Consider the following 12794-nt stretch of genomic DNA (forward strand, 5'->3'; position numbering starts at 1 on the left):
ACTATCCCTATATGATAGTTTCCCAACAGAAGCTGCTCTGTTTGCCAACCATATTGATAATTTCCCCATAGCAGTTGGGATTCTTGTAGATACTCTGTGGCATCACAATGGTCTTGTCTCCCATGCTTTTCAACATCTATATGAAGCTGTTGGGTGCGATCATCAGGAGTTTTGGAGTGCATTGTCACCAGTACGCTGATGACACGCAACTCTACTTCTCCTTTTCATCTTCTTCAGGTGAGGCGGTCGATGTGCTAAACCATTGCCTGGACGCGACAATGGATTGGATGAGAACTAACAAACTGAGACTCAATCCTGATAAGACTGAGATGTTGTTGGTGGATGGATTTTCCAATCTGGTGGTGGATACATATCCTGTCCTGGATGGGGTTACACTCCCCCAGAAGGAACAGGTTCGTAGTCTGGGAGTCGTTCTAGACTCTTCCGTCACTCGAGGCTCATGTAGCCGCGGTGGCACGGAATGCGTTCTACCAACTTCGATTGGTAGCCCAGCTACGTCCCTACCTGAGTAGGGAGGACCTTACATCAGTAGTACATGCTCTGGTAACCTCACATTTGGATTACTGTAATGTGCTCTACGTAGGGCTACCTCTGAAGACGGTTCGGAAGCTACAGCTGGTGCAAAATGCGGCGGCCAGACTGCTAACAAGAACGAAGCGGTCTGACCATATAACACCTGTCTTGGCCTGCTTGCACTGGCTCCCAATATGCTTCCGGGCCAAATTCAAAGTGTTGGTACTAACCTATAAAGCCTTATACGGCGCGGGACCTCGATATCTGTCGGAACGCCTCTCCCGCTATGAACCGGCTCGTACGCTACGGTCTGCTACAAAGGCCCTCCTCCGGGTTCCGACTCATAGGGAGGCCCAGAGGGTGGTGACAAGATCAAGGGCCTTCTCAGTGGTGGCCCCCGAACTGTGGAATAGTCTCCCTGAGGAGGTCCGCCTGGTGCCGACACTGTCATCCTTTCGGCACCAGGTTAAAACCTTCCTTTATTCCCAGGCATTTTAATTTTTGTTAATGTACTGTAATGTCTGAAACTTGATTCTGAGCCTTTGCTGTTTTAGACTGTGATATTTGATTTTAGACTATGATTTTTTTTTGTACCATATTGTATTTTATTGTATCTATGTTCACCGCCCAGAGAGCTATTGCTAGTCGGGCGGTATATAAGTTTTAAAAATAAATAAATAAATAAATAGCTCAGCCAATGCTTATCACATACCTTTGGCTATATTTTTATTCTTCCCACCTTACATATATATATTCTGCCTTTTCTCTATACTGGAACCCAAGATGGTGTACATGTGGATACCAACAGTTCCCCATCCAGGCAAAGAATAGACTGATATACTTAGATCCAGCAAGGTGGTGACCTTATGTGCCTTCAGACCATACCCTGGGACATACAAGAGCATAGCCTACATGATACATGGGAAGGTTTGCCCTGACATAGCTACAAGATATTGAATTTGCTATGCCTTGCAAGGAAAACTATGTTGCAAATCCCTTATAAATAGGCAGTAGTGCCACATATTAAGTATGTGAATGGCTGAAATGACCCACAGTTGCTCACAAGCAGGCTAGTCCTAGGCTTGCCTTGTCATGCCCCCACTCATCCCATGCACCTTCAACCTCATCTAATAGTGATGACAGTGAGGCAATCCACACAATTGGTGCAGCACAGCATCAGTGTAGCCTCTATACCAGAGTTCCTCAAACGGTGGTCTGCAAACTCTATCCAGATGTTCTGAGGAAAGGTTGTGGGACACTCAAGAATATCTGTACTTGGTCCTGCACTTGATATACTTTCCCCCCCTGAAACAGAATGAGGCAGTTTTAGGTAGGGCTAGATTACAAGCAAGCTTGTAGACTGGGGCCCATAATTTTCATAACAATGTTAGTGCTCACTACTTTTACTTCCCACCTAAAATTTACCAGTTAATGTTTCTAAAACTTGGTTTAAACACAACAAAAAGTTTATTACATTGTCTGCAGACTCCAAAAAATGTTCAAGTGGTCCACAGTGAAGAGTTTGAGCACTGCTTCTCTGCACTTATTTACATAGCAGGCATGAACATCAGATAAATTTAGAAATAAGACTTAAGATGACCCCTCTTGCATCTTTCTCCTGCCTTCCAATTGCCTATAAAATCTGTAATATACAATGGCCCAGCTTTGATTTGCAAAAGAAAACAATGGCCAATATCACTTTATCTGGCAGTTTCTTAGCAGCATAAAATTATACATAATAGGCATAAATCCTCTTTAAGAATTCAGCAACTCAATATACTACAGTACATTCAAGGTTTGGGGTAAAGTGGCTATAGTATCTTTGTCAAAATGGTGGTCTGATCTACCCATGCAGTGGAATGAGGTGAGAATGATATTGTTGTGTCCCAACAAGGTAGAATGAGCTATCCCAATTCAGACGGCAGTAGAGGGAGGGGTAAACTTTTTAATGCTGTAAAAAGTAAAATAAAAAAACTGTGCACATAAAAATCTAGCACAGGAGGAAATGGTACTAAATGTATGACTTGAATTATTCTTAGGGCCAAACTTCATGTAATCATGTGGTTTATGCTTGACTGTGCACTTTTTCTTTCACAAACTGCCAGTGTGGTGGGTAGGAGAATCCTGAGTAGGACCCTGGTGTGTGTGAATGGGGGGTTTAGGTATCAGCCCTTCCCACTCCCCACTATGGTCCCCATCTGGATATGTCTCCCACATGCCTCCCAATTTGTATGGGGAGGAGAAGCTTCCATATGCTTTCTTTCAATTTCTGAAAGAAAAGCCATGAACTCCAGAGCAACCCATGTGATTAAAGTCATGTGTAGCTTGGCTCATAGTCAAAATGCTCCAGAGATTTTGATGGGCTCAGTCTTGCCTATGGGCAAGTTTGTAACCTATGCCAGTGATCCAGAGCACTCTTGTGTGTTCAGAAGTGCACAGCCTATGCAGATCATTATCTTCTCCTTGAACTTTGGGTTGGGGAAGCTCCACACTTTACACAACATACATAACTATGCTTGGCATACACCAGCATATCTGCAGCAATCCTGGTTGCTGCACAAACTGTGGAGCTAACCATAGCAATAAGAGTTAGGTGGGGATCACAGTTCTGAATCAGAGAAGAAACAAATCTCCTAGGTAGAGGCAGATGTACATTAAGAGCTTTCATTTTTGTGGCATATTAAGAAGCTGTTCATTCTTCAGATTAGTATTATGTTACCAGCTCTATACAGAATTGTCAATGATTTCATGGTCTTGCTTAGGTGGAGCTGATGGGAAATGCAATTTAAAACATCTGAAGGGCAACATGTTAGGGAAGGCTTGTTGTACAGTGTTGAGAAATGATAGCAGACTGGTGTCCCTTGGGCAGCTTTGGGACCACCAACACGGTTTTCAAGCCCACTGTAATGCTCCACCGGGAGGAGTATACAGGGGAGGAAAACATATCTCAGAATTGCCTATGCATCTTCTGTCCTTGTCTACAAGTAGTAAAAAATATTTGCAGAGCCACCTCTCAAGAGCTGAGAAGTTTCCTTTCATGCTCATGTCATCCTCCCTTACACTTTCAGCTGATGACTGATTAAGTTTAGGCTCTGAGCACTCTGGGCAGGGAGGATTTGCCACTCCCACTTCAGGCACAGGAAGCTGGCAATCACTATTGTGGGGCGAAGTCAAGGCAAATATACAGATGTAGCTACTGCTGCAACCACATGGTGAAGGGCCAGAGACTAGTAGATAGAACCCATTTTCTTTTAGATCATATATAAATACATTTTATAAGTCTGTACACTGTACATGGACAACAATTAAGTCTCTGATGTGCAAATCTGGAGAATTATTTCTAAGTCTCTTCATGGAAGGCTCTGTGCCGCTGCAGAACAGTGCTGAGTTCTTGAATAACATTTGCAGGAAGCTGCTTATCAGATTCCAGATGAGGTTGACTGACTTTGCTCTCATTTTTCTTGGGTGACTTGGATTCCTTGAAGGGCGTTTGGGGTAAGTCAACAACATCATCACCTGTATCCTCCAAACAGATCAGGCTCCGGTGCTTTCGTGCACGGCTTCGGGTTCTTTCCTCCTTGCGTTCTAAGCACTGTGCTACCAATGACACTTTTTGTTTTAAACCTTTCTTGTCTTCAGTTAAATCAATTTCAGATTCCAGTTTTGAATCCTGAATAAAGATAAGGAGAGATTGAATTGCATACATAATACATCCCTGTGTAATTATCTATTGGTCATTTAGTTTTCAAGTAATTGTGGCCTTCAATGTAGGGGTTTGTCAAGCAGACAAGAATCTGAAAATCTGACTCTCATACAAGCAAAGCTTTCTGCATCACCACCCCCATTAAATTCCTTCTGAGGCAAGGTTGGTGACAACACATAAGACTGTTGCCTCTATGGTGGATTTCTGTATGTGGAACTCCCTATTCCAAGACATTAGTTAATCCTCCTCTTTATTTGTGTTCCATAGGAACTGAAAACATTCCTTTTTAAACTAGCTTTTGATTCTGCTACTGCTCAACATATTGAGTTCTTGGCTTTTTTGTGTGTTTTAGGGTTTTTTTGGCTTATTTTATTTTTATTTAATATAATTTATTCATTCATTAATTTATTTAATATATTTCTAACCTACACTTTATCAGCTGATCTCAAGCAAATTTGCACTTTAAGGGCTTGATCACATTATGATTATTTTTATATTTGTAAGCCAAAGCCACTTTGAACAACTCCTTTGGACATGAAGAGTAGGGTATACTTTTTTAAAATAAGCAAATAAGTAAGTTAAATATCGGAGTAATCTCTATTGCATCCTACTTCCTACTCCACTCTTCTGATGCAAAACGGGAAGGAAGACCATATGTCATTAATATTGTGCATTTCTAGAGTGCTTACAGCAGGGATAGAGAACATGTGACTCTACAGGTTTTGTTTGACTACAATTCGCATCATCCCTGGCAATTGTCCATGCTGGCTGGGGCTGATGAGAGTTGATGATGATGAGTCAACAACAATTGGAGAGCAATAGGATCCCCACCCCTGGCCTACAGAAACTAAATGATGTACAAAAAAATAAAAAGGCACAATCTCTTGTCCCTGAGGCTTTTAATTTGAGAGACTAAACACACAAAAGAGAGGGAAGAGAAATTAGTTTGAAGATGCCAGAGTGAAAATCTGAAGTTTTAAACAAATTTTGAACGCAGTAGAAGGATGAACATCATGGGGTACTGGACTTTCAATAACAGGGAACAGGAACACAAGATGTAATTTGGGGCTTATACAGTAGAAAGGTGAAAGAAGATTGGAGAGTGTGAGAAGGAACACAGAGAAAGGAGAACAGAAGACAGAGAAACCAGAAGAAAAGAATTAAGACTTTGGAAAGTCAATAGAAAATCATCAACATCATTCATTGTGTATGAAAAGTTTCTCCTGTATTCCCAAACTGATAACTCAAAAATGAATCATATTCACATAGACAAACCATCTGTTGTGTCCCCATATGCTTGAAGTGATTTCTCGTCAAGTTGGATGGGCAAGTTAGAGCTATAAATTTTATTTTCTCCCTATCTCACCTAGAAACAGATCTAAATACTCATACTCCAATGACACAACTGTACGCCTTGTGGGAGCTTAAGATTCATCTTGGAAGACACATATGTTGAAGAGACAAATCCCAATAGACCCTAAATGTCTGCTGGAATATGAATCGGTCTTCGTTGCCATGGTTCCAACCAATTTCTTCTTCAAGTCAAACAGCATTATAATGGAAAAATATGGCTGCTAAGTTCCAGATGAGGCTTAATTTACTATTGCAACTATTTAGCACAAGTCTAGATATACATTTTAAGAACTGCCCTGCTCTTTTGGGAATAAGCAGTGATACGGCACAAAAAAAAAGTAAAATTATTCTTTGATAGATTTTATTAGAGCCACTGAAGTGCAATCATTTTTCATTTAATTCTAATTGATTTTTGCCCCCTAGATTAGATTTTTATTTAATAAAAAATAATTTGACAGAAAAATAAATATAATTATTTATGAGTGCCAGTGTAGTTACATGAATCTCACAAAAATGTATCATATAGCATCAACATGTTATTATAACATAAATTCAGAATATACAGAGATAATTTCATTCGGAATAGATTTAGAGTGTGCATATTACACTTCTTTTCCTTTAGTTTATGGATGCCATTTTTTAACTGTTAAATTTCTTACTTTAATATAGGCTGAAGTGTGGTGTCTGTGTGTAACTACACTGGTCTACATATTAGGAATATCTACTGTTCTAATTATCACAGGAATATTACATATACAAAAAAAGTGTAAAACAAATGCTGATAACCAGATCTAGCTAGCAACCAACCTCTGAAGTGTTGACTTTGGCTTTTGCCATACTTCTTTCATGCTGGATTGGTATTAAAGGCAAGACACCAATTCTTGGATTTTTCGTAATAGATTGCTTTCTTGTCTTCCCATCTGGTGGCCAGATATTACTGTGCTGTGGAAGATTTGTCATGTCATAGACATTATTATTGCAAACTGCAATCTATTTAACATGGAAAATTAAAACACTAGATTTCAGAATATCCCAGAGCCATTTGGAGAGGCACACTATCTATAGCTGTTTATTTGAGCCGGGGGATGGGGGGGAGTTGGAATGCTTAGTTTTAAAGGAGAATATATAGAGATAGAGTGAACATAATAGAAACCTGGTGGAGTGAGCCAGTGTGATATGGTTACCTTTGATTTCAAGTACTATAGGACAGACAGGGGAGGGTGTACTGGGTAGCGGTGTGCATCTGCTCTGTGTGTGCATCAGCTCTCAAATAATGAGGCAAACCAGGGTAATTCAGAATAGTCGTTCAAGTCAGAGCATGCCCTTAGCAAGGTGTATTGTGATAGATTAGGGAATGCCTCACCTTCCAAGTAGATCAGTTGCCTTGGTTACTCCATAAAGTTGAATGCACAGCTGGCCCCGTACACGCACCCCCCACCCCCACACACCCTACCTTTTCTGAGAAACAAAACTCAGCTGAATGAGGAAACACCCATTGCTTGAGAGAGGAAGAGGTGGAGAGGAAAGGGTGGATCTTTTAGTTTGACAGACATGTCTAGGTTTTAATCAGTGAATTATTATCCTAGTGTACTCCAATCACAGTGATTTGGGGCAGGGATGCTAAATTAAACATAGGGGTTCCTCTTCTCCAAATGTTGGCTGTCAAATCAGGGCATAAGCAGCAAGGCATAAACAGCAAGTAGTAGCAGTAGTAGTAGTAGTAGTAACATTTATGAAGCATCTTGAAATGATTTCACGATCCAATAAAAACAGATAAACCAACTGCATATATAAAAACAGTAAAAACCATTAGACTATTGAGTTCGGCTACTGGAGTGGCCTATTTCTTTCCCAATTGCTCTTTTACCTAATAGACTACTGAAACTCATAGTGCTCTCTCTCTCTTTTTCTCAGGAAGGGAGGGGCGGTGAAAAACCTGACTTTTCCAGGTTTTCATAGTTAAGGTAAAATTACCTAGCAAGTTAGCTCTTAGACCTATTTGTCTTAACTGCTAAGTTTTTTATGCAGGGGTACATACCTCATGTCTTCAGTTTTAAAACTGATTGCCCCCTCCCATGTTTTCTGTTTTTACACCCCAAAATCGTAAAGTCTGCCCTTACGAGAGAACCACAGCACCTAAATTAGATACGCTTCATCCCCTTGGAAGGGGCAGCTATGCCTGCAATTTGCATCCCGTTCTGGAAGAAAATTAAAAAGTTGCAGATTTAAATAAAATAAAATAAAGGTTCCTTGCATGAAAACTCCTTGATGGATCTGCCTGAAACTTGTCAGATTTAATCCACTTCAAAGGGGCTCCTTTGCCTGCACATTTTATTCACCTTTATAAAAAGGGTAAAACATTGTAGCCATTTTTAGATTCCCCTTTATAGTAAGTGGGAGCAAAATAGAGTTTTGGATTTAACAGATCAGATTTGGAGCCAAATATTGAAGTGAATCAGAACAACACAGAGTAGATCTAAAAAATGACTGGCTGCTTCCAAACACAACTGATACAGATACAAGGTGAATCTTGTTTTTGCTGCAGAACTCAAGTACTGTGTATCAAAGAGATCATAGAGTCAAATAAACTAGAAATCTCAAATCGGGTGGACATCTCCACAAAATCACTCTGGGAAGCATTACCAGCCCCCCCCTCCAAATAATTTAGTACTGGGGACTAAATTTGTATCCCTGGCCAAAATACTAAGAGTGGTTTTGAAATCGGAAATGAACTTAGAGAAACATCTAAAATGAGAAACATTTTATTTAGGAAAGTTGTAATGTGTAGGTTACAATTTATATTGAATAGGGAGATTTTTGCTTAAATGAGTGTGAGTGTATATACATAATACAAATATATAAATACATACCTTACACCTACACTGGTGGACAAAAGGCTTGCAGTGGTGCGCCCAACCACCTGCTCATTAGATCCTTGTCGATGCTGGCCTATTAAAACTAGTTGGAGTGGGGTGACTGAATGAGTCACAGGTGAAGTAAATGCAACTCTGCATAATGGTGTGATACCCACTGCCCTTAAAGAGGCAGTGGTGCATCCATTTCTTAAAAAGCCCACACTGGACCCAATGGAGTCTAACAACTATAGACTATAGACTCGGGACTGACCGAGTGGATCCAGGGTGTGGTCAATGCATCATTGTGGGAGGGAGTGGTTCCAGCTGCCTTGAAAGAGATGGTGATCCGACCACTCCTGAAAAAGTCCACCCTGGACCCATTAGTTTGTGACAACTACCGACCAGTTGCAAATACCCCCTTTTTAGGGAAGGTGATTGGACCATTGGTCTCACCTGAAGGGTGATTTTCATAGGAGGACGGCCATCAAGCAGGTTATAGCTCCACCTATCGTCCAAAGGCAAGAATGTTCTGAAGTCAAGACTAGGGGCGTCAGGCCCCTCCCACTCTCCAGTTCATTTGCAGCGAGTCCAGAGAGATATCTAAAAATGCAGGAAAAAAGGCCAACAGGCCTACCAGCAATAACATAAACAATAGCAATATTCATAATAATATGACTCTAAACTTAGCGATATAACAGTAATAGCAGTCTTGACTTCACTAGTAAATCTAAATATAATAGCGTAACAGAGTATATAATAAATCCCCAAAAATATCTAGGTATCCTCCAACTGGGAGGGGCGTGATGGCCGTCCTCCTATGAAAATCACCCTTCAGGTGAGACCAATGGTCCATTTTCCATAGGAGGACGGCCATCAAGCGGGATGTACCAAAGCAGCCCATAACAGGGAGGGACCACCCACATCCTAATCATCATTAAGAACCTGTTGCAACACTCGTCTGCCAAAAGAAGCATCGGCAGAGGCACAACGATCTATTTTGTAATGCCCTGTCAGGTTCCTACCTGCACGTGGCTACTGCCTGTCACTAGGCACCACCAGGGACTCCACCAGTCCGGACCGCACTCTCTTATGGTTTACCTATCCGCCCTAGCACAGATCTCAACAGATCCCCCTGCTAGGCAACCACCAGTAACGTCCCAATACTAGTATTCCCAGAGACTCTGAATACTGGTATTGTTATTCTCTTCACCGCTGCCACCATTTGTTACAGTTCCCCTTCAGCCTTGGTCATTACCTTACCCTCCCTTCTGGTCTGTGAAACCCCAGCCAAGGATCAGGCCTTTGGTAAACCAAATTAAGTATTTATTACAGATAACAAAGCTAACAAGATTAACAAGATTTCTTCTTAAGGCACATAAGCATATGGTTTTACTCAATACTAATCCGAACTCCATCTCCCTCCTGGTAAACAACTCTCTAAACCCCACCAAGCAATCCACTCTTTCTCTTCTCCCCCCAGATTCCACAATTCACCACCTCACATTCACCCAGATTTACCTGTCATCCTTTCATTTATACTGTCAGTCATTTTAAACATTCAGCCAATCATCAAGCATTCTATTGCCTATTCACTCCCCCTCCTCTTTCACTACTTACCATGTATACTCTAAACAACCAGCACTTACCATATATACACTAATATATAGGAACATCACAGTACCAAAGCAGCCCATAACAGGGAGGAACCACCCACATCCTAATCATCGTTAAGAACCTGTTGCAACACTCGTCTGCCAAAAGAAGCATCGGCAGAGGCACAACAATCTATTTTGTAATGCCTTATAAACGAATGTGGGGTAGACCAAACAGCAGCTCTACAAATATCAGCAACAGGAGCGTTGGTAGCAAAAGCAGCCGTAGTGGCCGCTGACCTAGTGGAATGAGCTGTTATGCTAGCTGGAACTGGAAGCTGAAGAGACTCATAAGCTAAGGCAATACATGCCCGCAACCAGCGGGATAAGGTGGAATTAGCTACTTTATGCCCCATAGAACGTGGATTAAAGGATACAAATAAAGACTCGGATCGTCGTATATCCTGGGTCCTAGACAGGTAGGTCTTGAGAGCCCTCCGGACATCCAACGAATGCCAAGCCTTCTCGAGAGGATGAGTAGGATTCGGACAAAAGGAAGGCAAAACAATGTCCTGGTTGCAATGGAAAACTGAATCAACCTTGGGACGGAAGGAAGGATCAGTCTTCAGTACAACAGAGTCCTTGTGGAAGACACAGAGATGGCGGGCAGAAGACAATGCGCCCAGTTCCGAAACTCGTCTCGCAGAGGTGATTGCGATTAGGAACAAGACCTTGAAGGACAGCAGATGTAGAGGCACAGTCCTGATGGGTTCAAACGGAGGGCGTTGTAAAGCCTGCAGGACCTTCGACAAACTCCATGAGGGAAAATGATGGACAACAGCCGGTGAGCATAGAGCGGCTCCCCTCAGAAAGCGTTTGATGAACGGGTGTGAGGCAATAGTGGCACCAGTGGAGGACACTGAGAAGAACAGACAACAACATCGATGCATGTCGACGTAAGGTGTTGGGTCTAAGTCCCATCATGAAGCCGCTATGAAGATATTGCAGCACCTGTTGTATTGTGGCCTGGGAAGGATCGCGTTGCTGGGACTGGCACCACCTGGAGAATGCCACCCAAGTATGTTGATATATACGAGTGGTAGATGGTCTTCTCGAGGCCAAGATAATGTTAATAACAGCGTCAGACAGGCCAGCCGACTTCAAATGTCTCCGTTCAAAAGCCACGCTGTTAGGTTGAGCCAAGTGGGGTCCTGATGTCATACTGGGCCCTGGGATAGGAGGTCTGGCCTGACTGGGAGTGTCCAAGGATCCGTCACCGACATAGCAAGGAGATCCAAGAACCACAGTCGACGGGGCCAATATGGTGCTATCAGAACCAGCTGTGCCCTCTCGCGCCGCGCCTTCCTCAAGGTTCTGGCTAACAGTGGTATTGGAGGGAAGGCGTACAATAGGCCGTCCGGCCACGGTATTGACAGAGCATCCACCGCTTCCGCTGTCGTGTCCAGGTATAGTATAAAGTACCTGGGGAGCTGGCAATTGCGACTGGAGGCAAACAGATGGACTAAGAACAGGCCGAACCGACGCTGGAGAAGATGGAAAATGGTCGGATGAAGTTTCCATTCTCCCGGAAAGTCCTGTTGTCTGCTGAGCCAGTCTGTTGTCACATTCCAAATCCCTCTGAGATGTTCTGCTTTCAGGGATTGTAGATGTTGTTCTGCCCAGTTGAAGATGAGGTAAGCTAGGTTCTGCAGAGTATGGGACCTGGTGCCCCCCTGTCTGTTTAAATGTGATTTTGCACACATGTTGTCCGTTCGAATGAGAACATGGTCCAAAGGGAACAGAGCCTGAAAATGAAGCAGAACTAAGTGGACAGCCTTTAGCTCCAGCCAATTGATGCTCTGAGTCTGCTCTACTGCGGTCCAAACCCCCTGAACGAACTGGGAGTTGCAGTGGGCTCCCCAGCCGAGGAGACTGGCATCTGTGGTGATAACAGTCCTGCAGGGTTCTCTGAACAGAGTGCCCTTGGTAAGATCTTGGACCCTCATCCACCAGCGGAATGAAAGACGCAGTGCAGGGCTCAGGGGAATTGTGCAATGATTTGAGCTGGCAATGTCCTGCTGAAACGGCAACAAAGCCCACTGAAGGTGGCGAGTATGAGCTCGGGCCCATGGCACAATATGGATGGTGGAGACCAACATTCCGAGAGCCCTGGCTAGAAGCATGACGTCTGCAGTTGTTTGGTGCATCAGAGACCGCGCGATGTCTGTGATAGCAGTTATGCGGTCTGGGGACAAGGAAACTGTCGCCTGCAGGGTGTCCAACATCGCCCCTAGATGTTGTAGGCATTGGGTAGGTTGAAGATGGCTTTTGTCGAAGTTGACGAGCCAGCCATAGGCCTGCAAGACATGGAGCATGAGTGTTAGATGGCGATGAGCCAGCTCCTTGGAACTCTCCCGTATTAAAAGATCATCCAGATAGGGGTAGATATGGACCCCTTGAAGCCGGAGGTAAGCCACTAGTATGAGTAGCACCTTGGTAAAGACTCTCGGGGCAGATGAGAGTCCAAACTGCATCGCTCAATACTGAAAATGCTGGGGGCCGAAGGCAAACCGAAGGAATTTTCTGTGGGCTATGCAAATGGGCACATGGAGATATGCTTCCTTTAGGTCGATAGAAGCCAGGAAGTCTCCTTCTTGTAGGCTTTCTGTAATGGAGTGGAGGGATTCCATTTTGAACCTGCGATACTTTACGAAATGGTTAATGAACTTGAGGTCCAATACCGCCCTCCATGACAGA

General features: G+C 43.1%; 1 protein-coding gene across 5 annotated transcripts in view; it reads right to left on the reverse strand.

Moving 5' to 3' along the window:
- Positions 1-1285: 1285 nt before the first annotated feature.
- Positions 1286-12794, reverse strand: part of ARAP2 (ArfGAP with RhoGAP domain, ankyrin repeat and PH domain 2) — a 160749-nt gene continuing 149240 nt past the window's right edge. For 4 of the 5 annotated variants that reach the window (XM_061584048.1, XM_061584049.1, XM_061584051.1 and 1 more), the window contains 2 exons: positions 6398-6532; positions 1286-4204 (listed from right to left, as the gene is read on the reverse strand). In XM_061584048.1, coding sequence (XP_061440032.1) covers positions 3875-4204; positions 6398-6532 — 465 coding nt within the window. In that variant the 3' untranslated portion in view covers positions 1286-3874. The remainder of the gene's footprint in view (positions 4205-6397; positions 6533-12794) is intronic. The other variant, XM_061584052.1, reaches the window with a different exon arrangement.

The sequence above is a fragment of the Rhineura floridana genome, chromosome 9 (genome assembly GCF_030035675.1).
Source record: "Rhineura floridana isolate rRhiFlo1 chromosome 9, rRhiFlo1.hap2, whole genome shotgun sequence".
NCBI lineage: Eukaryota > Metazoa > Chordata > Lepidosauria > Squamata > Rhineuridae > Rhineura > Rhineura floridana.